The sequence below is a fragment of the Pongo abelii genome, chromosome 6 (assembly GCF_028885655.2).
Source record: "Pongo abelii isolate AG06213 chromosome 6, NHGRI_mPonAbe1-v2.0_pri, whole genome shotgun sequence".
Lineage (NCBI taxonomy): Eukaryota > Metazoa > Chordata > Mammalia > Primates > Hominidae > Pongo > Pongo abelii.
Window position 1 is genome coordinate 68,376,613 of NC_071991.2, and position 25,757 is coordinate 68,402,369.

At 37.7% G+C, this 25,757-nt stretch overlaps 2 protein-coding genes across 2 annotated transcripts in view; one reads left to right on the forward strand and one right to left on the reverse strand.

Moving 5' to 3' along the window:
• Positions 1-2,202: 2,202 nt before the first annotated feature.
• Positions 2,203-15,339, forward strand: AGR2 (anterior gradient 2, protein disulphide isomerase family member). The gene is given in 8 exon segments (NM_001134053.1): positions 2,203-2,266; positions 5,384-5,529; positions 5,801-5,864; positions 5,983-6,035; positions 7,369-7,442; positions 9,460-9,523; positions 12,136-12,219; positions 14,194-15,339. Coding segments are annotated over 7 exon segments (528 nt in total). The 5' UTR covers positions 2,203-2,266; positions 5,384-5,390; the 3' UTR covers positions 14,244-15,339.
• A 5,237-nt stretch (positions 15,340-20,576) lies between these two features.
• TSPAN13 (tetraspanin 13) overlaps positions 20,577-25,757 on the reverse strand; it is a 31,085-nt gene continuing 25,904 nt past the window's right edge. The window contains exon 6 of the mRNA XM_002818181.5: positions 20,577-21,644. Within this exon, the coding sequence (XP_002818227.1) occupies positions 21,570-21,644 (75 nt within the window). The 3' untranslated portion in view covers positions 20,577-21,569. The remainder of the gene's footprint in view (positions 21,645-25,757) is intronic.

The window sequence follows — 25,757 nt, forward strand, 5'->3', positions numbered from 1 at the left end:
TACTCAGGTATTATCCAAAATATCTACCTGATAACAACATATTTTTACAGATCAGGCAAACCTGAAGGACTGATCACATGGCATCACTGTTAAAAGTGATGAAGTTTAATAGCATAAAACAAAAACCCCTCCTTTGCTTGTCTCAAAGCATACTATATGTACCATCTACAGAACCCTAGTTACCTCACACCAAGACAGATATGCCAAAGATTCCACAGCCACAATAGCATGTATAGGATATGTTCTAATAATTACCTCCTCCTTGCCATCCCTCAGCCACTATGACAAACTGTGGGTTTTTCCTGACATGAGATTAGGCACATGAGTATAGAATAATTATATCACTATAATTAACTATAACAAATCAGAGACTTTTTTTTAAGTTCCGAAGTACGTGTGTAGGATGTACAGGTTTGTTACATCAGTAAACGTGTGCCATGGTGGTTTGCTGCACAGATCAACCCAACACCTAGGTTTTAAGCCAGCATGCATTAGCTATTTTTATCAAATGTTATGGGCTGAATTGTGTCCCCCGCCAAAAAAAATTCATATGTTGAAGTCTTAATCCCCAGTACTTCAGAATAGGGTCTTTAAAGAGGTAATTAAGTTAAAGTAGGTCATTAGGCAGGACCCAAATACAATATGACTGATATCCTTATAAGAAAAGGAAAAAAACAACACAGACAGGTACAGAGGGAAAAACCATGTGGCAATACAGGGAAAAGTCATTTAATATTCAAAACGGTCCCATATGTTAATATTATCCCCATATTATAGATAGAGAAACTGAAGTTTTGGGGATGTTAAATGAGATCTCAGGTCATCCTAAGAGCACGCACCAGGATGCAGGATTCAGATGGGAATGTCGTGACTCCAAATCCCATCCACTTGTTACTTTCAGCGGATAAGGGACTGAAGGACTTTGGTCCCAACTCTGCCCTAAACTAGTTGTGAGACCTTCAAAAAGTTATGAATTTTTTGCTATCTTCATTTATTCATCTGTAAAATGAAAGACTGGAATTGTATATTCCAAGGGTCTATACAAGGGCCTGCTAGTTTTAAGAATTTTGCTCAAATCATCATTTTCAAACTCCTGAAGAAATTATTTCTGTAAATTCATTTAGAATTAAAAGGAAATTCAGTATTTGGAGAATCACGATTTTGCCCACAGAATTCAAGGATTTATTGGAAAAATATACATACTTGCAAATGTTTTTGAAATATTATGCCCTTAACTCATTTTAAAAAGTCATTTATATAGGGCTTGCATCCCATTCGTTAACTTTCTGTTGTTAAAATTTTCTTCATTCTGAGCTTTTAAAGACTGCACACAACTTCATGAACAAAATACAGGATTAAAATTTTCTGACAGAAAATTTAAATTCCAGTTTTAAAATCTTCAGGGAGTAATTAAATAATCTTGAGTGGAAAAAAAAAACTTAGTTGCAGACCTTAGTTTTTAGGTCTGAGAAAATGTAAATTGCTTCCTGCTTGCGTGGCAGGAAAGTTTGCCTTTAAATAAGAGATTATCTGTGAAATACCTTTGAACTCTGTGGAGGGAAGTTGCTGCATACATTCAATGGCAAGGCAGTTATTACAAGCTCACGATATTAGGCTGTTGTTGTTTTTTTTTTTGCCGACACTTCCTCAATTTTGAAAAATTATATGGGTTACTTGATTTGTATTTTTTTCATACCTGTAGAAGTTAGGATGCATTTTTTTAACAGGAGCAGGGAAGTATTGTAGAAAATAATTTTTATCATAATGGAGTATGGCAGGATATATGACTGTGAGGATCAGAATTGTGAATCATCTCTTGTGTGTTTTCAAGTAAATAAAGGCAATCTGCCCACGGGGCAGAAAAAAAATCTACAAACTACAAACTCCGTCCAATCATGTAAAGACAAATCAGCCTTCAGGCAAATCAAATGTCTTCATTCAAAGTCTACCTGGATTTGGCACTCTGCCCATCGTTTCAAAACCTCTTAACAATACACTTCACAAATAGTTAAAAACATGCATACTGAAAAGCATACTTTTGCAATGTTATTTTTAAAAACAAGGAACTCTTTAACCCAGGGAAGATAATCACTTGGGGAAAGGAAGGTTCGTTTCTGAGTTAGCAACAAGTAAATGCAGCACTAGTGGGTGGGATTGAGGTGTGCCCTGGTGCATAAATAGAGACTCAGCTGTGCTGGCACACTCAGAAGCTTGGACCGCATCCTAGCCGCCGACTCACACAAGGCAGGTGGGTGAGGAAATCCAGGTAAGGCTCCTGACAGCAGCTTTAGAAGGGTACTTGCTGGAGCAAATTCTGGCCTCTGATTGCTATATAAAGTTGTAGGCAATCAAGCAACAAAGAACTGCAAGTTTCCAAGGGCAATGAAGTAGGATTCGGAAGGGAAATCATGGAATTTCCAGCAAAGGCTTACTGGGGCCTTTCTTTGGCTAGAGCTGGCACAGTGTGATGTTCCCGAGTTAGTTCAGAGAAATGCTTTCTCCTTTGGGAAACAAAATTTCCAAGAGTAGGTGAATCCTAGGACTTTTCAAGCCTGGGACAGGGTCCAGGGATTTTCGTCTCAGTCACCATCTAAAGCTTTCTTTCCCACGGGCTAAAGCAAAGCCCCATACATAGGCTTCTCCACTATGACACCTCAGCTCAGATTGCCCACTTGGAATATATTATTGCAAATCAGAAAACAGTTTTCTTTCTCTTTTTGGTGCAAAGACATTCTTGTTGCCTCTGCAATCTTTAAATTCATGGGATAGGCTGTTAGAGGAGAGAGCTGGTTGCTTTCCTGAAGCATTTACAAACAGGGACACTAAAATGTCTTGCAAGTTCATTCTTTGCTAAAGACAAGAAGACAGGGATACGGTGACGAGTAAAAAGTGCTGACTTCACACAGTGTGTGTGTGTGTACCTATGTGTGTGTGTGTCTGTGTGTCTCCAAATTATCAATATGTTCCATGGAATTGTGTTGTGAGGTGGTTTATGCAGGAAATTTGCAGGGCAGAATCTATTCATATTACGAAAACTCAGTGGAGTGAATCTCAGAAAGTCACCGCAGAGCAGGATGTTTGTACAGCAGGAGTTATATTAGCCTTCCTTGAGTCATCCTGCCGTAAAACACAAGCAATATATCAATAGTTCCAACCTGTGATCTTTGGAGATATTGCAAGGTCCTAATAGCTACTTATAAAACAAGAACTGTAAATGGACTAAGTAAATAAAAATGCTTTACCATCAATTTACTGTTTTTTAGAATATACATAGATGCTGTTATAAATAAAAGACAAAATCAAATGTTTGTTGATAGATTCAAAGGAATTATTTGCCATATGTTTCTGAACCAACCAGTATTCCAAAAGTATAATTATTCTCATGTAAAAGTTCTTGATTTTTTTTAACATTAAAAAGAAGTCTTTATACAAAGAGGGCTGAGAATTGTTGACTTACAGTGTACACTAAGGTTGTTTTTGCAAAACTCCAGAAGACAAAAGTTATTGGTATTTCCACATCTTTATAGGTATAGAAAATGAAAAAAGTATATCCCTGATTTTTGCTTACATCTCTTCTGAGTAAGACATTTTGTGCTTACATTCTATGAATTAGTTAATAATTGGTCAGTTAAATACAAAACATCATTTTGATCTGGTAACTTAGCAACACTTTAAAAAAAATCAGCTAATGCTTAGCAAAGGTTTCCACTCAAGATATTAGATTATGAAAAACTTCCTGCTTAACAATAGTAATTCCTTGCAGAGTTTATTTGACTTCATTCAAAACCATTCACCAATACTAGAGTTAGGTGCTGTGGTTTCATATTTCCTTTTTAGCACTTTTAGTGTTTGGTTTTATCAGAATCCCAAATCTCCAGCCTTCCGTGTTATGGCCCTGTGGACAACCTTAGTGACTTGCTAGAGCAACTCACTTTGCTCCTCCCTCCCTCCTCACTCACAAAACTTATCTTGCCATTTACTTTCCTGTTCATAGGCTTTAGCTTTTCCTGGGAATCAACTGTGGAATGCCAGAAAGAAAAAGTAATTTAACTAAGATATTGGCTAGGCATGGTGGCTCACTCCTGTAATCCCAGCACTTTGGGAGGCCAAGGCAGGAGGATCACTTGAGGTCAGGAGTTTGAGACCAGCATGGGCAGCATGACAAAACTCCATCTCTACTAAAAAATACAAAAACGTAGCCAAGTATGCTGGCACATGCCTGTAGCCCCAGCTCCTTGGGAGGCTGAAGAGGGAGGATCACTTTAACCCAGGAGGTGGAGGTTGCAGTGAGCCAAGATTGTGCCACTGTACTCCAGTCTGGGCAACACAATGAGACCTTGTCTCCAAAAAAAGTAAATGTAAATTTCCTTAGCTACTAGAGTATGTACATCTATTTTCTTAAAATATATCTCTATCTATTTCTATACAGATATATCGATATAGATAACTCTATATCTATAGAGATCTATATCTTTTTGTCTGTATCTATGTGGATCAATAGACAGCTATCCATACTATACACAAACAGTCCCAACTTACAGAAGTTTGACCTAATTTTTTCACTTTATGATGGTGCAAAAGCAATACACATTCAGTAGAAACTGTATTTCAAGTATCCATATAACCATTCTGGTTTTTACTTCCAATACAGTATTCATAAAAATTACTTGAGATATTCAACACTTTACTATAAAATGGGCTTTGTGTTGGATGGCTTTTCCCAACTGTAGGCTAATGTGAGTGTTCTGAGCACATTTAAGGTAGGTTCAGCTGTGGTGTTCAGTAGGTTAGGTGTATTACGGTAGTTCCCCCATTATCTGTGGGGGTTATGGTCCATGACCCTCAGTGGATGCCTGAAACCGCAGATTAGTACCAAACACTACATATGCTATGTTTTTTCCTATGCATACATATCTATGATAAAGTTGAAATTATAAATTAAGCACAATAAGAGATTAACAAGAGCTAATAATAAAACAGAACAATTACAACAGTATCTTATAATAAAAGTTAGGTGAATTTGGTCTCTCTCTCAAAATATCTTATTGCACTGTGCTCACCTATTTTGGACGCAGTTGACCGTGGATAGCTGAAACCGCAGAAAGTAAAACCCTGGGAAAGGAGAGACTACTCTGGATGCATTTTGACTTACAATATTTTCAGTTTACAATGGGTTTATTGGAACATTATTCAATTGTAAGTCAAAGACCACCTGTATTCTTAGGAAAACCCCATGGAACAGAGTTGTTTACGCCAATCTCCTATGTCCAGTCTCAGCAGAGCCTTAGTTTCTGGTATATTCCACCGTTGTGGGGCAACCTGCAGACCCTGAAGACTGCTAGTTCAATTTTGTTTACTGATTTTGGTTGGTTTTCCATACTAGAGTTGCCATGGAGAAAATTTCAGTGTCAGCATTCTTGCTCCTTGTGGCCCTCTCCTACACTCTGGCCAGAGATACCACAGTCAAACCTGCAGCCAAAAAGGACACAAAGGACTCTCGACCCAAACTGCCCCAGACCCTCTCCAGAGGTAGGAGTCAGCTTCTTGTTGGCTTCCAACTGCTACTTAATTGGAAAAGATTTCCTCTCTCTTGGTGCTTAAACCTGGTTCTAACCTGGCGCCAGGTTATTTTTGGTTGTGTTCCTTCTAGATTTATCATTGTTTATAATTATTTCTACTTTCTCCAAGGGTTTTTCTTCTTTAGTATCACGTCTATTAACCCAGTCTTTACCATTGCTTTTCAACAGCTTTGGGTCTGAATTTATACAAGCTTCAAATATAATGATTCATTTCATTCTAGGTTGGGGTGACCAACTCATCTGGACTCAGACATATGAAGAAGCTCTATATAAATCCAAGACAAGGTAAAGATCAGGATTACTCAGAGCTCCCTCAAAGCTCTCAAGAGCACCACCTAGTGACATGTAGATATATGTGAAATCTTACTCATTAAAATTTGTCTAATCTCTCTGTCTTTTAAAGCAACAAACCCTTGATGATTATTCATCACTTGGATGAGTGCCCACACAGTCAAGGTAATTTATTCTTCTAAATATGATTTCCTTTATAGGCTTTTAGCCTTAGGGCCAGGGTTCAGATCACTCACGTTTGTATCTTTAGAACCAGAGTTGCATTAAAAAAAGAATATTTTATATAGTAAAAACATATTTAAAAGTGACTTCAAATATCTCCACATTTTGTGATAACCATTGGTACATATGTTGAAAAACTAGTTTTAGGATTCATCTTCAACTTCTTGATTTCTCTTACAGTCCACGTTCAATACACCAGCAAATACTGGCTTTATCTTCAAAATATATCCTTAAACCAGCACCAGCTTCACAGGCATGAAGCCTGTGCCATCTCACAGGGCCCCAAGCTTAGAAGGTTTCCACACTTGGTTTAAACTTGGCTGTCATTGTCTTAAAAGTCTTAGTAATTCTTCAACAAGGGGCTCTACCCTTTCATTTTGCACTGGGCCCAAATCCAACCACTTCCTATTGCCTCCATGCTACTGCCCTGGTCCAAGCCCAGATCAGATCTTGTCTAGACTACCGTTAACAGTCACCTAACTGGCCACCCTACAGCCAGTCCACACAGAAGCCAGAGTGAGGCTGGTAGACATAAATCAGATCCCATCACTCATGTGCTCAAGTGGCTTCTTATCACATAATTAAATCCAAATTCCTGATCACAAACTATGAGGCCGACATGATCAAGCCAATAGCTATCTCTCCCTTCCTACCACTCTCCTCTTGCTTTCTTCACTCTCTCCAGCCTGGCCTTCATGCTGTTCCTCCCACATCTGAGCTCATTCCCACCTCACAGCTATTGCTTTTGCAGTTCCCCCTGCCCACAGCGGCCTACCTCAAAATGGACCACTCCTTCACTTCAACGTTAGCTCCTCAGGAAGATCTGCCCTGACCAGTCACAGTTTTTAAACCATTTGCTTTGCTTTATTTTTCTTCAAAGCACATATCTCTACCTGAAATTATCATCTATTTACTTCTTTGTTTATGGTTTGTCTCCCACACAAGTATTTGAGCTCTATGAAAAAAAACACATGCTTTTTTTTTCACTGCACTATCCCTAGTGCATAACACAGTGCTTAACACATGGCAGCCATTCAATAAATATGAACTGGAGAAAACATGAATTGATGAATGAATGCATGAATGAGTGAATAGAAAGCAGAGGTAGTCAATGCCATAGATATTACTTCACTAATCATTTGCTAAAAGGCCAAAGTAGAATACTGTATTTAAAATGCAATTCAATAAATAAATAAAATGCAATTTAACTTAAAATAGAACAAAGCTTTTAACCAATGCTAAGATGGATGCTTAATGATTTTTCTTTATATTATAGCTTTAAAGAAAGTGTTTGCTGAAAATAAAGAAATCCAGAAATTGGCAGAGCAGTTTGTCCTCCTCAATCTGGTTGTAAGTTTCCTTTTCATCATTAACTAACATTTCTCTATGGCTCATTACTTGAAATGGATGATTCATTTTTCCTATACATCTTAGCTATATTGCATTAACTGGGATTGCTTCCAAATATCCCATCTCATAAATTAGAGGGAAAGAAGATATTTCATTTTATTAATAATCCATTTGGCGTGTCTGTTTTTATTTAGTAATTAATCATCTTAGTTTGTCTGAAAAATTCTCTCCCGTAGTCAGAATTTTTTCTGTTGCTGGAAGGTTTTTGTTACTTGCTGTACCCATCCCTCTACAGTCCCGGCTTCTCTACACCCATTCTTAATCCTGGTCATCTCTCAGGAAGAGACAGCTCTGTGGCTTTCCAACTCTAATCATGCCTCTTGTGTTTAGCTTCATGCATTCCCACCTTACTTCGCCATCACCACCCCTGATGGTGCTCAAGCTTTCTGTCTCGGCAAGTTCTTTTTACTGTATACAAATGTTTCATTTTCCTTCTAAAAGCAAGCCAACAAAAAAATGACTCTACATAATCATATGTCCTTTTGAGCCCCCTGCCCTTCCTCTTCACAGGTTGTCTTCCTTAAAGACCACTTCGCACCAGTAGTTCTTCCTTGCCTCTCTTCCATGGGCTCTTCCTCTTCCTCTTCCTCCTCCTTAATGTGAGTGACGTGATGAATCTCTGCTTGACCCTTTTCTCTTTCCGTATTTTGTATTCAGTGAACAACTTCATCCACAACTGCCTTTAATCAATTCCAACACACTAATAATTCCTACATCTTACCTAAACATGAAACAACTTCCAACTTGTCTATCCAACCATATTCCAGATATCTCACACATTAATCATCTTGGTTTGCGCTTTTCCAATAGCTCTTCTTTCTCTATTCCCTATTTTATTGAAAGTGGTACTGTGCTAGATTGGACTCTCCTACTCACCTACAGCATTCAATAAGCCCTGTGCTTCTAAATTCCAAGTATTCCTGCTATTAGTCACTTCTCTATAAACTCAGGACCACTATTTTAGTAAGCCTTTTTCACTTTCCCTAGCTTACTGTAATACTGCTAAATGGCTCCCGGTCTACAAGATAAACTCTGTCTAATCCCACATGGCTGTCAGAGTAGTTGCTTTACAGACCAAACTGGGGTCACAGTGCCTCTTCTAACATCCCTCCAGTGGTTCTTAATTATTTCTGAACAAAGGAAAACACTATGGCATGGTGTGCAAAGTCATTCCTAAGCTGGCCCCTGAAGCAGCTCTAGCACCTTCTCTCACCACTGCCCTCGTGCATTCCCCCAACTCAGTCCTTCCCCAGCACTTGGCCATAGAAGAAAATGCTCCGCCTGTCCTTTCCATACTCTTGCCCCTGCACGAAGTGTCTTTCTTTTCCACGTAACTGACTCCTGTTCATTTTGAAAGATTCCTCCTTATCCACTTTAGAAAGTCCTAGTCGGAGTGGAATCTGCATTCTGGGCTAAATGTCTTGCTCAAGGCAATCACCAAACCTGCACATCCTACACTGTAACATTTCACCCACTGAATCCTCAATATTCATTTTCCTACCTGTATCTCTCAATAGAGTGTGCATTCATTAAAGATAAGCACTGTGCCTTGCTAAATACAGTTCTAAATAAAAATTGATAAAAGGATAAATGAATACTCAAGAAAATCCCATATTTGTCTGTAATTTCTCTAGAAATGACATCTGCTTTTTTCCTTAATAGCCTCTTATTTCATCCAAGATGTCTTCCCCAAACACAGTAACTCCTTCCAAATTTTCCCTTAATTTTTTGCTCTTTATCACATCCATTCAGCACTTTATCTCATGTTCTGCTCTATCTTATTTATTATTTCATGCTTGTAACTTGTCTCATCTACACAATAAACTGTTTGTGGAAGGGAGGTGCCTTATGATATCTTGAGATGCCTGGCCAGAAATGGACAGATTCTTGTATTAACAAGTTTGAAAACGACTGAAAAGTAAAAGTAAACTAAAAGATGCTTTTCTTTTTATCTTAGTATGAAACAACTGACAAACACCTTTCTCCTGATGGCCAGTATGTCCCCAGGATTATGTTTGTTGGTAAGTGGAAGTGACAATGAGATAACTCAGAAACACATACTAGTGCTGCCATCTTCCTTCTCTCCTCCCCACTGTCCCTTGCCACTTTGCCATGGCCCATGCCATCACTAAGCTCTAGCAAGGAGTATGACATTCCTTTAAGTTCCGCAACATATTTTCTTTAGAAAATGTGAGCTTTTACCTATTTCCACACAACACTTTTTCTCACGTGCTAATTGTAACTTTTCATCTTCTGCTTTACTTCTGAGAACAAAGCACCCTATTCACTATTTAAACATATTGATAAATTTCCTGAATACAAGAGGCCTGCAAATATTTATTTTTTAATCTAGCAAACTTTCACTTTGTGTATTAGATTTTTCTGACATTTTTTATCATTATTTTTAAGAAAGTTAGGAATAAGACTGGGTGGCTCACACCTGTAATCTTAGCACTTTGGGAGGCCAAGGCCGGCAGATCACTTGAGGTCAGGAGTTCGAAACCAGCCTGGCCAACATGGTGAAACCCCATCTCTACTAAAAAACACAAAAAAATTAGCCAGGCGTGGTTGCAGGAGCCTGTAATCCCAGCTACCTGGGAGGCTGAGGCACAAGAATTGCTTGAACCCTAGAGGCGGAGGTTGCAGTGAGCAGAGATGGCACCACTGCACTCCAGCCTGGGCGACAGGGCGAGATTCTGTCTCAAAAAAAAAAAAAAAAAAAGGAACATGAGGTGGGAAAAAGACATGAAAGGAGCCACATGCTCCTTCCTGCCACTGGTACTTTTCCTGTGCTTTTCCCACTTCCTTCCCTGTCCCCCAGTTTCACATCATTAACTCCCCAATCATCATTCATTGACCCAGTCAAATCCCTATGTGCTCTTGTGGCACCATGTCTCTCTTTTTAGTAATACTTTCCTCAGGTATAATTTTGCATTTTGGGGGTGGTTATGTAATAAATATTTCCCACATTGGACTATAAGCCCCTATGGCAGGGACTGTACCTATTTCAGGTCACCATGATATTCCCAACATGACCCTGCAGTAGGCTCTCCATCAATTATGTGTTGAATTATTGAATGAATGTACTGAGTTTGGCTTTGTTCAAAGTCATACTGATTTAAGGACAATCCATAATGAAATCCATCACTTACAAGAATTCATGCTAATCATATGATTCACCTGTGTAATTCATTAAAGTTTACATTGAATGTACAAAGCAGGGAAAAGAAAAACAAGAGGTAGAAAAAAAGGAGGAAGGCTGAACTAAAGCACTAATTTTATAGGTTTAGTTTTGTCAGAATTTAGTACATTTGGAATCCTAACATTGAAAGGGAATTTATAGATTGTCTGGTCATACCTTGTACAGGAATTCTTTTTACAGCATCCCCGAGGAAGGGCATTTTAACCCACATTCAATCCCTTCAGTCCTAAGAACCAGCTCCAAGGCAGCTTGCTCTTCTAGCTCCGTAGCAGCCACCCTGACTACATGTTTGAATCACCTGGAGGATTTTAAAGATCAAGTTGCCCAGGCCACACCTCAAACCAATTAAATCAGAATCTCTGGGGGTGGGACGCAGGCATACAGCTCTCCAGATGATTCCAATGTGCAGCCAGGTAAGCTGCTAGTTGGGTATTTAAAAGGCCCTTCTTAGGTTAATTTCTTACAAAGATTAGACCGTGTCTTTGTATCCTCTGCACCAAACAGAAGTATAGTTGGTCTTAAATCTGGTGAATAAATGTACATCTGCTTCTTGTAATTTATGTGTCTGGCCTTAGTCCAACATTCTGAAATGACAGATTGCCCACTCCAGTACCAGCGACAGACTTTGCAAACATGCAGATGGTTCTCACATGGCCTCCTTGTCTCGTTTTCAGAGCACGTGTCCTAGGTTCTTTCGACTACGTCTCTCAAGGCAAGGTTTCCAGATCTCTCTGTATCCTCACGCTTCCCTTTTGGATGCACCTTAATTTTAAAATACCCCTTTTTCTCATTAATTAGATCACTTCAAGTTAAATATAAAACATGGCAAGATGGATTTAAATTTAGAGGGATATAAGTATACATAAAAGAAGACCAATCTCTACTTTTAAAAGTGCAGTTAATTAACAATAAAGTAAAATATAGTGAAGGTACTATATGCTTATTTGAACTTTGCTGTTGTTAAGGACTTGCATTCCTCTATTAATTTAAAAAAAAAACAACTCGTTTTGAAAACTAGCATTGGATGTGGGTTTCCAGTGATCTAGAAACATGTAAACTACAACATAATCATTTCAAGAATTTAAAATAATTTTGCAGTAGAGAATGTTAATGTTTTCACCAAAAAACTAAACACCATGTCACCCCTAAATATATATTATTCTGTTTTCAGGTTGCTGTAGATAGGACAGAAGGGTTCATAACCTTTTCCACAAATAGCACTGCACAGCTGTTGATGTTTCCAGCCCTGCATTTGCTACTAACTGCCAGGGGCTGGGTAGTAGAGCGGATGGATCAGAGCTCTCGTGAGTGCAGACACACTCCATTCCTTCACGGGACATGAATACATGAACTTCAGCTCCCCGGGGCAATAAATACAGGTTATTTGAAAACAAACCATTCCATTCCCTTTTGCCTCGTTTATCTTTGCAGACCCATCTCTGACAGTTAGAGCCGATATCACTGGAAGATATTCAAATCGTCTCTATGCTTACGAACCTACAGATACAGCTCTGTGTAAGTGTTACCTTCAATTTGGATGTTGCCCAAGAGTTGAACACCTCTATTGCTGTAGTGATGGGACTAGAGGCTGCAAGGTGAGGTGAGAGAGAGCTAGGCTTAGGGACGCCTCAGACTCAGTTTGACCCTAACCAGCCTTGCATCCTCAGGCAAATCACACTCTTTCCATCTCAGGTTTGTTTGTTTTTAATCTCAATTGAAGATGAATTATTTAGATTAGGTATCTTTTTCTCTAGGAGGATTATATGACCACATTACCTGATTTTCAGGCTTTCTGTTAGGTATACTAGCACACACTCCTTCTATCAAAGAACTGAGTGTAATAATTGTAATAATCTGCATGTCTTAATTTTTTAAATAACAAAAGTGAAAGAATGTGCAGTCCAGCTTAAAATTAAATGCAGGTTCAATTTAAAGATCAGTTTGAAGATGATCCAAATGATTGCCAAGAAAATCACCTTCCCTATGGTTGCCATCAATGGAAGAGAGAGAGAGACACTGACTTAAGGCAGATGAGGTACCTCAATGCAAGGCTGTAGCTAGCTGTGACATCTGATTAGTCCTCTGGGAAGAAAAGTGGGTTTTATCCTAGGAACCAACTCTGATCAATTAGTAGTGGCTGCCTAGAACTGCACTGTCCAATATGTTAACCATTTGCCATATGTTGCTACTTAAGTTAAAGTTAGAAATTCATTCCTTCAGTCACACTAGCCACATCTCAAGTGCTCAATGCCGAGACACTGAACATTTCCATCATGACAGAAATTTCTATTGGCCAGTGCTGACTTAGAACGTCATGTTGGGAAGAGAAGTGAGGCCGTGTCTAGGAAGCAGGAGAGATGATCATGGTCCATTAGCAATGTTTCCAGTGTGTGCTGGACCAGGGGAAGCACATTCCAAGTAGTGTCAGCCATTCTTGAGATAATACCATACATTTTAATAATACTAAGCTCTTAAAAGGCAGGTGTTCTACACAAGTAATATCACAATCCCTTGTAGAACAGGCACTTAATAAAGATTTGTAGGAAGAGTGAATAAGTGGCTGTTCAATGCCTATCGAGTGGACATCTTATTTTTAGTAGATCACATACCTCATTTTGATGAATTGCTGTTGAAGAAACAGTGACCCAGAGTTTGGGCTCTGGAACAGTAGCTGCATTACTTGTTAGCTGTGTGACCTTGAGCAAGCTACTCAGCCTCTCTCTGCCTGTTTCATTATGTATATATAAAGTTCTAATTGTGTTTGTATGAGGATTAAAGAATTCATGTGCATAAAGCACTTGGTTTGCTATTATTTATATTTCCCCTACTTCTAAACCAACTTACAGTAGCCGCACACACCTACTAATAGACATTTCTTTTAAACATTATTTACATTTTCTTCTAAATGAGCCAAAATTATCTTCTGCTGCTACAGCTTATAAAAGGATTCTTTTGGAAGTGAGGGTTGGAGATGAAGGATCTGGGAAGGAATGAATACACTAGAAAACTAGATTGTCACAAAAGCCATTTCATATAATTGTTTTAAATTACAGTAAGATTACCAACTATTCACCTTATGATTAAAAAGCATCCTATCAGGCTGGGCACAGTGGCTCACGCCTATAATCCCAACACTTTGGGAGGCCGAGGTGTGTGGATCACTTGAGCTCAGGAGTTCAAGACCAGCCTGGCCAACATACCAAAACCTCATCTCTCCCAAAAATACAAAAATTAGCTGGGCATGGTGGAGCACATCTCTAATCCCAGCTACTCAGGAGGCTAAGGCTGAAGAATCACTTGAACCCAGGAGGCAGAGGTTGCACTGAGCAGAGATTGAGCCACTGCATGCCAGCCTGAGTGGGAGTGAGACATTGTCTCAAAAAAAAAAGCATCCCATTAAATAATGAATCCAGCATCCAAGTTTGGGGTTTATTATATCGATATAACGTATGATGGTGTCTTGACTCTCCTGCTTTTATCCCCCATTAGTGCTTGACAACATGAAGAAAGCTCTCAAGTTGCTGAAGACCGAATTGTAAAGAAAAAAAATCTCCAAGCCCTTCTGTCTACGTCAGGCCTTGAGACTTGAAACGAGAAGAAGTGTGAGAAGACTGGCTAGTGTGGAAGCATAGTGAACACACTGATTAGGTTATGGTTTAATGTTACAACAACTATTTTTTAAGAAAAACAAGTTTTAGAAATTTGGTTTCAAGTGTACATGTGTGAAAACAATATTGTATACTACTATATTGAGCCATGATTTTCTAAAAAAAAATAAATCCTTTTGGGGGTGTTCTGTTTTCTCCAACTTGGTCTTTCACAGTGGTTCGCGTACCAAATAGGATTAAACACACACAAAATGCTCAAGGAAGGGACAAGACAAAACCAAAACTAGTTCAAATGATGAAGACCAAAGACCAAGTTATCATCTCACCACACCACAGGTTCTCACTAGATGACCATAAGTAGACATAAGCTTAATCAACAGAAGTATCAAGCCATGTGCTTTAGCATAAAATAATATTTAGAAAAACATCCCAAGAAAATCACGTTACTACCTAGAGTCAACTCTGGCCAGGAACTCTAATGTAGACACTTTCATTTAGTAATTAAATTTTAGTCAGATTTTGCCCAACCTAATGCTCTCAGGGAAAGCCTCTGGCAGGTAGCTTTCTCCTTCAGAAGTCTAATTTAGTACAAAGGTCATCCAAAGAACATCTGCACCCCTGAACACACCCTAAAGAAATCCTGGGAATTGGCCTTGTAATCAATTTGTCTGTCAAGATCCTAAAGTACTGGAGTGAAATGAATTCAGCCAACGTGTGACTAATTGGAAGAAGAGCAAAGGGTGGTGACGTGTTGATGAGGCAGATGGAGATCAGAGGTTACTAGGGTTTAGGAAACGTGAAAGGCTGTGGCATCAGGGTAGGGGAGCATTCTGCCTAACAGAAATTAGAATTATGTGTTAATTTCTTCACTCTATACTTAATCTCACATTCATTAATATATGGAATTCCTCTATTGCCCAGCCCCTACTGATTTCTTTGGCCCCTGGACTATGGTGCTGTATATAATGCTTTGCAGTATCTGTTGCTTGTCTTGATTAACTTTTTTGGATAAAACCTTTTTTGAACAGATCTTTTGGCATTATTAATTTTTCCAGGGATATATTTTCAATCTTTTCTCTCTCTCATAGTGACTACTATCATTAGTAGGTGTTGAGCATATACTGCTGATTTAATGACATACAAATCTTCAGCAAAAATATCACAGGTTAATCAGCTCCCTTCTCACAAGTAGATAACTTACATGTGCTGAAAAAGGTAAAACATTCCATTTAAAAAGCTCTCTGAGGGATAACAAGAGGAAAAAGAGGTTTCCCTTCCATAAACAAATATTTTAAATGACAACTTCTAAGTGATTCAAGTTTCTCCTATAGTATAGCAAAATATTTTTTCACTGTGCAGACGTGAATTAAGGTTAACTTCTTAAAATGTATTGAATGGCAAAATATCTTAACATATACAAATACTTTTTAAATATAAATAAATATTTAGGAAATCAAATGTTACAGCTGTAAGGAAAATAAGTCCCCCTTTTAAAAGCATTGAAGAAACACAAAGCATGAGTCATTAATTGACTTTGTCCCATCAGTCTCCTCTATCACTGAGAATTTATCCTAAGGAAATCATTCAACAGAAACAGTTCTGTCAAGATGCCAATGGTAACATTATTTAAATGTACCAAAGAAAAGCAATCTCCCAAAAATATAATGGCTACATGGTATATTAAGACAAAATGCACTATGTTGTCATCTATAAAAATAATAAACATAATGGTGAAACAGAAAAGGCCTAAGTAAAAAAGAATTTAAGACTTTCTATGCTATAATTGCAACTACAGGAAATGTGTACATACAAGGTTAAAAACAGAATTGAGGTCAGTCGTGGTGGCTCATGCCTGTAATCCCAGCACTTTGGGAGGCGTATCGCTTGAGCCCAGAAGTTCGAGACCAGCCTGGCCAACATGGAGAAACCCCAACTCTACTTGAAATACAAAAAAATTAGCCAGGCACAGTGGCCCATGCCTGTAATCCCAGCTACTCGGGAGGCTGAGGCATGAGAAACCAAGGGAGGCGGAAGTTGCGGTGAGCTGAGATCATACCACTGCACTCCACCCTGGGTGACAAAGAGAGGCTCTGTCTCCAAAAAAAAAATAGAAGATAAAAAGACAGAAATGGTTGTTCTAAACTCATTGAAATATTAGCAATGCCTGTTCTTTCTACCAAATCCCTCTTCTGTCATCTCACAATCTATCATTTGCATTTAAATAAATTTCAAGTGAAAGTATATCTTGACTATTTCTCTGACTACAGAGAAGTAGAAGAGTACAAGAAGACTGAAGAGTGCTATTTCAAACAGCCAAATAAAAATGTTAATAACATAGTGGGAATATAAAATGGTGCAGCCATTTTTGTTTTGTGGAAAACAATATGGTGGTCCCTCAAAAAATTAAATATAGAACTACCATCCAACCCAGTAATTCCACTCTTGGGTATATGCTTATGAACTAAAAGCAGGGAACAGATATTTATACACCCACGCTCATAGCATTACCCACAATAGCTAAAAGGTGGAAGCAACTTAAGTGTCCATCAATGGATGAATGGACAAACAAAATGTGACACATACATACAATGAAATATTATCCAATCTTGAAGAAAATTCATGGCTGGGCACAGTGGCTCATGCCTGTAATCCCAGCATTTTGGGAGGTGGAGGTGGGAGAACTGCTTGAGCCCGGGAGTTCAAGACCAGCCTGTCCAACATAGCAAGACCCCATCTCAATGAAAAAAAAGAAGAAAGTTCTGGCATATGTAACAACGTGGATGAACCTTGAGACATTATGCTCAGTAAATAAGCCAGTCACAAAAGGACAGCTACTATACAATTTCACCCATATGGGGTACCCAGAATCGTTTTCATATAGAAAGTGGAGTGGAGGTTGCCAGGGGAAGAGGGGAATGAGGAGTTATTGCTTAATGGGTACAGAAGATTAAACGTTATGGAAATGCATGGTGGCGATGGTTGCATAACAATACGAATGTACTTACTGCCACTGAACTACAAGCTTACGAATGGTTAAAATGATAGCTTTTATGCTATATGTATTTACCACAATAACAAAAATTTCAGTTTTATGTGAGATCCAACAGCTTAGGGAGAAAAAAACAGGAAATAACTGTTAAAAAAATGTAGCTAACATAAATCATCTGTAAACGTCATTTACACAGACGGTCAACATGCCTAATTAAACCTTTTTTACCGATTTCGGAGCAACAATCTTCTTCAAATGATCTTCTATGACTGTCTAAATCTGTTTTCTTTCTTTCTTGAATTCAGTAATTCTAAGTAGTCTACTAAGAACCCTCTAACTAGCAATCACTGGTAAGAATACCAGTCAGGAGAAAAATCATTAAAAGATCTAAGGCAAGAATAGAACTTCCTTCAGTTCAAGGACCTTGACTTCAAAGTCCAAGTCAAGTCAGCTTAACCTATTAAAAGGCTACTTGTCAAGTTATGACTCCACGATCTATGAAAAGCAAGATCCTAAAAGTAGGCAAAATGGTTTCACCCTCCAAGTGACGTCAAAGTCCATTCTTTGACATATATTTTAACTCACAGGCCTCAAATCCTCATTTGAAAATGAATTCCAAAATCTGGTTTTCCTAAGGAGAGTGATGAGAATTGGCCTGCCACATGGCAGAGTTTGATTTTCCCCTTTCTCATATTTTCAAGAGGTATTTCAATGACTACAATTGCTCAGTTATGACATTTAAGAAAAACATCCACATGACAAGCCCCGTTCCCTTCTCTCCCTCTCCTCTTCTCGTGGAGTGGAGGTGTTGGGGAAAGGGTGGATTGCGCTCTTAAATTTATTTAGAACACATTCACTAACACATATTGTAATTTCATTTGGCACAGAAAGCCTGGTCTAAAAATTATTTTAGTCCCAAACGTACCAAATACAGAACAAAACTTTACACCAATCCCCTCACTTATCCAGAACCCTGGAAAAGCTGGGTTTTAACTTTATTGTCATCTCTAATAAAACAATTCACACGTGAATGATCATGTCTGTACAATCACAGTGACTAAAAGTGTTTTTCTTCTATGAAATACTATGGAAAATTTTGATTCTAACTTTTTTAGTACCAGCTAAAAATTGAAACAGTTTGACGTATTTATTGTATTTGCAAAATAATGAATAAACTTTAACAGAGTTAAACAAATATTTAGAAAAATTGTAGGACGAGGTTTTGGCTCAAGGAAACAAAGAACTAAAAGCCACACTTCTGGTTTCCTTTCCTTCTATGAAAGGTTCCATTCAGCAGCATGTAACTTAGGTTGAACATGCGAAACTGGTTTTCATACCAAACACATTGTTGCTTAGATAACAGAGTATGTGAGATGAATTTAAGCTACAACAAGCTCAGATTTTAGAAATTATAGCTGAACTCTTTTTTCCCTTGTATTAGTATTATATTCTCTATATAAAATTTAACCCTTAACATCAAGGCTGACTGGGCAAATGTGCCAAAAAACATTCCTATAAATGGAATGTGCAAATAGAGAAGAAGAGATTTTTTTAAACAGTACAGTTCCTTTCTAAAGAAATGCTAGGTTTGGGAAGAAAGGACATCTAGGGTCTACCCTGATCTGAAACTCATCCTCCTCTGACACTACGTGTTTGTGGCAGCATTTCTGTGCACGTGGACAGTGGCCCTCTCTAATCCTGGGATCAGGATGACCTTTGCAGGATCATAGCAGGGCCATCTGGGATTCAGGACTGACTTATTCAGAGGTTTTTTCCAGTAAATATGCACCCCGACACAAAGATCACAGGAAGCATCACAGAAGGTGTTAGGTAATCTATCACCTTCAGATCTTCCTGAGAAAACAGAAAGCCCAGACTCATTTGACAGGGACAACCTTGGTGCTTGAAAATGTGTATTTCTTGAGTGGCTAACCGTCATTACCCACTCTTATAATCCCATAGTTTAGTAGTACTAAATATTCATACTTCCCAGACCCTGACGTTCTTTTTCATTAACTTATTTTACTAAAATCTTAACATCTTAGATATCTTTACATTTTGTTTTATTTAATATTTAGATATACATGTTTTTCTTAGCCATAATGATTTAAAATCCTAATTTAATGAACTCAATTTCATGAAGCCTTGAGCATGATTAAATGCATTTTGTCAGCACCAGGCTACTTTCAAAAATGTGTTTAGACTTCTCACCCTGACAGCTGTTCTCTTTGCACTTTGCTTTTTAAGTAACACACTTGAGGAAGGCTGACATCAGTCAATCTATATTTGAACAGAAGCAGAGACCTTCCTTTGTTAGAATTTCTAGGATGCATCATTTAACTTCAGTGTGAAGCATACTGTGTTGACCCAAATAAGGGCACTGCAATTAGAGCACAAACCAAGGTAAGGGCTGATTCTCTATGGAATAGCCTTTCCACACATAATCATTTGTACCAAGGAAAGTATTACATTAGGAGATTCCAGAGCCTTATAAGAATTTCAAAATGTAACAAAACAAACATGGAAAATGCCAAATGCCTTAAAGGAAGACAGAATTTTAAAATCTCCCACCTCGACGGCAGGTTAATAGGTGCAGCAAACCCCCTTGGCACATATATACCTGTGTAACAACAACCTGCACATTCTGCATATGTATCCCAGAACTTAAAGTATAATAATAAAAAATAATAATAAAATCTCCTTCATGTGTCACTTATAATCTCATCTTATGGTATAAGTGGGGACACTGTTAGGGCTACCCCAGAGCTCATAGGACATTGTGAAAATGGCACAATTTTGTTACCTTGGAAGATCAGCTAATGTTGCAAAGTCATGGAAGTGACAAACCTACAAAATGCTCTAAAACTCTACAGATCAACCATTTACCCTCTCTCGGTCTAAAAACCTAGTAAGACAATAAAATACTACATGCTACCTAGAATGTAAAACAAGAAATTAATAATTTTTCATAATGGGAAAGAACTTATATATTTTTCCCAAATAAATATTAATGGCTTCTCTTTTTAGAAAAACTTTTTCTCACCATGGATAATATTAGCCACTGAAACATTTCAAGAAAGGATTTGAGGATGACTACTAATAGACATTAATGCTGGAAATTTATTTCCACAGCTTGATTATACACTAAAATAGCAATACCCAGCTCTAAGTCCAACAGAGAGAACCTAAAGCAGAAAGAAAAGAATTCCACCTCACTTAATTCATCGATCAATTCTTCCATTACTTTCTTTTAATTCAAACATGCATACACAAAGAAAGGTTTCTGTCCTTTAATTTTTTAACAGAATATACAGAGCCACACAATACGATTTCAATTTCAAATTATGGGAGATCACATTGAAATATGCTTAGGTTTGACAAGTTGCTGTTACAATACTGAGAAATTTCATGAAAACTGTATTTAACAATTTTTAAGATAATCAAATACCTTTTTGCTACGTGGGCCAACGCATTAATAGTAACTTGTTTAAAAATGCAGTCTTTTAGACTTCAAATTATTATAAAACAATATCAAGATTATATAGATATACTTCCTGATTACTCAAAACTCGTTCCATTCTGATGGAGGCTGAAGTTAAATGTTATTATACATTAGAACATTTCATGAAACCACTTCTCTTTTGCACTTACCTGTAAAAGTCAAAAACTAAACCACAATTTCCTAAGACATAACTATTTCTAGAATACATTGGTGTAATCATAAAAGACTACAAGTAAATTATCATTTTTATACTAACACATTTTACCACAACACATCTTTCCCAAAAAGACAAAAAAAAATTGGGAATTTGGATTTCCCTTAACATAATAGAATCTCATACTTTCTGATTTTAATAAACTTCAACTCTTTTTCCAGTAGGAACTATCTACACAGCACAGTGCTACATATAATTATACCAGTGAGATGTACGTTTAGATTCACCATATGACCAACACAGTGGTGCCATACAAAGTTTTTCTGCAGGTAAAAATGCTAAGAAAGGCCACAGTGGACAGTGCCCGACACTGAATACAGTAAATTCCAGGTGCCACTGAGCTTCAGAGACCACAAGTTTCAAATACTTTTCAGCAACGGAAAAAGAAAAAAACATTTAGAGAAACATAGAGTAAAAATATATAATTCCACTATCAATAAGGTAATTTTCCAGATAGTGTTTCCTTCCTTAAACTGGCAAATCGAGCTTAACAGAAAATTACAGAAAGTGAACAAGATCATAATACGAAAGGAAATCTTCCTTGTTTTCTCATCAAAGGAATGCACTAGGATTCGCGCGGGGATCTTTCTGGTTCCTGTATCTGTAGGTCAGCCAAACACCCAGGATCTGGAATGGGGAAAAAAAAATAAAGAAAAAGAAAGTTAACATTTATGTATATTTATTCAGTTTATCAATAAAATAACTCTGGAACCCCTGAATCGCTTTGCATCTTTTGTTCAACGGGGAGAGATTTTTTTTCTTTTTGAAATGAAGTAAACCAAATGACGGGCGCTGAGAAAAAATTAAAACGAACACTGTGGGAAACTGAATGACTGGCCCTGAAGGATGTCCATGTCCTAACCCCTACGACCTGCAAATATGTTACCTTACACAGTAACAGGGACTTTGCGGGTGTGGTTAAGGCTCTCAAGAGAAAGAGATTATTACCCAGGTGGGCTCAATGATATAATCACAGGGGGACACATATGACGGAGGCAGGAAGGACAGAGTCAGAAACATAGAGAGAAGACGTGATGGCAGAAGTAAAAGGAAATAGAGAAGCTGCAACTCTCCTGGCTTTGAAGATGTAAAAGGGGGGCTGGTGAGCCTGGCCTCCAGAAGGTACCTTTATTTTAAACTTTTGATCTCCAAAACTGTAAGACAATAAGTTTGTGTTGTTTTAAGCAACTATGTGTGTGGTAACTTGTTACAGCAGAAATATGGAAAACTAATACAAAGTCAAAGTAGTCTAAATAGCTAAAATAGCATATATTTTGATAATTCAGGAATAAACTAGGTTCAGTAAAATTTAAGCAACAGCAAAAATCTTAAAATGAATAAATTTTCCAACACAGAAATTTAAAATAATTCCTACCTCTCTTGGTAGGAAGAGATTAAGCTGTTACTGTGCCATTTCCCACACCAAGTTCACTAAATTGTTAGCCAGTATAGTTTTTTAAATTAAGAAATGTGTGCTCTGTTTCTATTTCAAAGTTGGTTTATTTTAAATAAATGAAAATTCTAACTTTTTAGAGTAAAAAGGATACAAAATTTTAATAGAATAAAATGAGTTTTAAACTGTATCTCCCACTTTACACGTGTGCCAACTTTTAACCTAAATTTTGTTTATGTGACTGTAGCCACCATTAGCCCTTTTAAACTACTTCTAGAGAATTAGGTAAGTCCCAGATTCTCTCCATTGACCACAATAAGAATCCACAAATTACTGTAAGATTAATAACTGGCAGTGTTTATAGCTGGTGGACTGAGGTCTGCAGGTTGAATCAAAGAAAGGTAAGCCTGATTTGAAGATGTGGAAAGTCATCTGTTTTGGAATCCATCTAATGGGGGAAAAGAAATTTATTTAACAAACATAACAAAGAGTTCTTTATGAAAGGTACCATTCTACAAACTACAAATTCATATAATCCTCCAAACAGCTTTTACAAAATAGATACTATCAATATCGTCATTTTACCAGTGAGGAAACTGAGGCAACAAGAGGTTAAATAGAATAATCACACAGGTCCTCAGTGGTAGAGCCCTTGTTCAAACCTGGAGCCCATAAACTACCCCACTTTTGTGGTTTTATTCGGTAATCTGACATGTCACTGGCTGTTCTCAGCCACACTAGCTGTTACGACACGGAAATACTTACATATCTGTAGTTAAACAACTATTTCTTTGAGACCCCCTGCCCCCACCTCAACCTGCCCAAATATCATTTGCCAAAGCTCCCCACCTTGGAAATTTTCAGCACAGGGAGCTTCTGGTCAGAATTTTTGAGGATGTTAATATTTTGACTATCACCCCTGGATATATGCTGAGAGTGTAAATCACAGTCCTTGGGGGAAGAAAGCAATCAAACAAACTAAATACTCATAATCCGGAGCCACATTTTACCAGAATTGTATTCCTCCAACTTGGCTATAAGTGACAAAAGGGGAAAATCTCTCCCCTTCCTTGCCCGACTGTTCAGAGAGGGATAGAAAGGAAGGCTACATCCAAAATGCAAAAAGATCAAAACTGGATAATTATTGAACTTCAAGCTTACAAAAGTGCTCATGATTAAGTGGGCACTTTTCAAAGGTAACGTTGATTAGACATCATCAACTCTGCGGTCTCTAGAACCTACACTCAGTGTGCAATAGGTCACCAAAATATATTGCTCATAATATGAAAATGTATGTAGAAAAATAAAGTATATGTAGAATATCCAATAAACTGGTACTCATTTTACTAAATATAGAACAGGCAGAAGGAAATATGCCAAAATATAAATGATTGTTTCTCAGTAGGTAATTTTAGTAGCTACGTCTAATTTTTCATCTTCATAATTTTTTGTATTTTCCCAAGTTACTACAAAGAACATATATTAATCATCATAGCTTTTTTCAGATTCTAAATCAATGTTTCTCTCATGGTTTAGGTTTGTTTAAAAGTATAATAAATAGTTCAAATCAAATCTTTCTATTTCACCTATGAGAAGAAGTTGTCAGCTAAGTAACTGCATCCCTTCAAATTCTGAGAATCTGTGATTCTGTGAAATATTGAGCAAAATATAAACTTAAAAAGTGAGAGAGCCTACCACTATCACTATCCAAAAAACCAGGTTGCATAAGTTATAAAAATCTCTAGCCAGATTTCCAAAGGAGACAGTATGTAAGATACAAAGCAGGATTCCATGAAAGAACACTTTAGAAATCTAAGACTCATGAGTTCTATTTTTAAAGAACTCCTACTTAAAAAATAGCATAACTGAAGGCAGTGTGATCTGATGACAAGAAAACTGGGCTGCTCAAAAGAACTAAATTCTCAAAATAAATTCCAGATATAAAAAAGAAGCCACGTGGCAAAATTCTGATAACTGCTGACTCTAGCTGATGTGTAGAGAGAAATTACTCCAGTTTTTCTCTATCTGTATTTTTAAGTTTTCATAACAAAAATCTATGGTTTTTAAACAAAAAAAGACAGAAATGCACAGAATTCTTGTCAAGCTGTATATCATTTTTCTAGAATTAATGTCACAACCAACTCACAAGTCAGATAGCTGTTTTCTGAGAAAAAGTGAAATGAAAAAATGGTCAGACTAAAAAGGGAAGTCAGAGGGAACTTTAAAAAAATGAATATTGGGCCGGGTGCAATGGCTTAACCCCAGCACTTTGTGAGGTTGAGGTCGGCAGATCACTTGAGGCCAGGGGTTCCAGACCAGCCTGGCTGACATGGTGAAACCCTGTCTCTACTAAAAATACAAAAATTAGCTGGGTGTAGTGGCACATGCCTGTAACCCCAGCTACTCGGGAGGCTGAGGTGGGAGAATCGCTTGAACCCAAGAGGTGGAGCTTGCAGTAAGCCGAGATTGCACCATTACACTCCAGCCTAAGCAACAGATCAAGACTCTGTCTCAAAATAAATAAATAAAAATTAAAAATGAATACTAGGCCAGGCACGGTGGCTCATGCCTGTAATCAATCGCAGCACCTTGGGAGGCCGAGGTGGGCAGATCACGAGGTCAGGAGATCGAGACCATCCTGGCTAACACGGTGAAACCCCGTCTCTACTAAAAATACAAAAAATTAGCCAGGCATGGTGGCGGGCGCCTGTAGTCCCAGCTACTCAGGAGGCTGAGACAGGAGAATGGCGTGAACCCGGGAGGCGGAGCTTGCAGTGAGCCAAGATTGTGCCACTGCACTCCAGCCTGGGTGACAGAGCAAGACTCCATCTCAAAAAAAAATGAATATTAATCTTGGTCTTTTTTTTCCTATGCTGTTAATGACAGCCAAATGTACATATTTCATTCTCGATGAGGAAAAAAAGAAACTAAACTTGAATAAAATATATGATAAATACACATACATAAATATTGTACTATATATTAATCGCATATTATACACAATATATTATACACATACAGACATTATGCATAGGTTTTAGAAGGCTAGGAACAGGGGAATGAAAAATGGTGTAGGAAGGCAATTTTTCAAAGTGTATCTTTTTATATATGTATGTCTGTGTATAATAGACATTAACATACATATTAAACAATATGAATGTCCTACCTTTTCCAAATTAAATTTAAAATTATAATTCATCATACAACTGTAGAAATAGAAGAGACCCTAGAGATAATTCAATCTAATCTCACTCATTAGTTCATTAAATTTTACATAAGAGGAGACAGATCAAGCATTTCACCCATTCCTAAAGTTGGTGCTATTAATCGACTTGTAAGATCTTCTG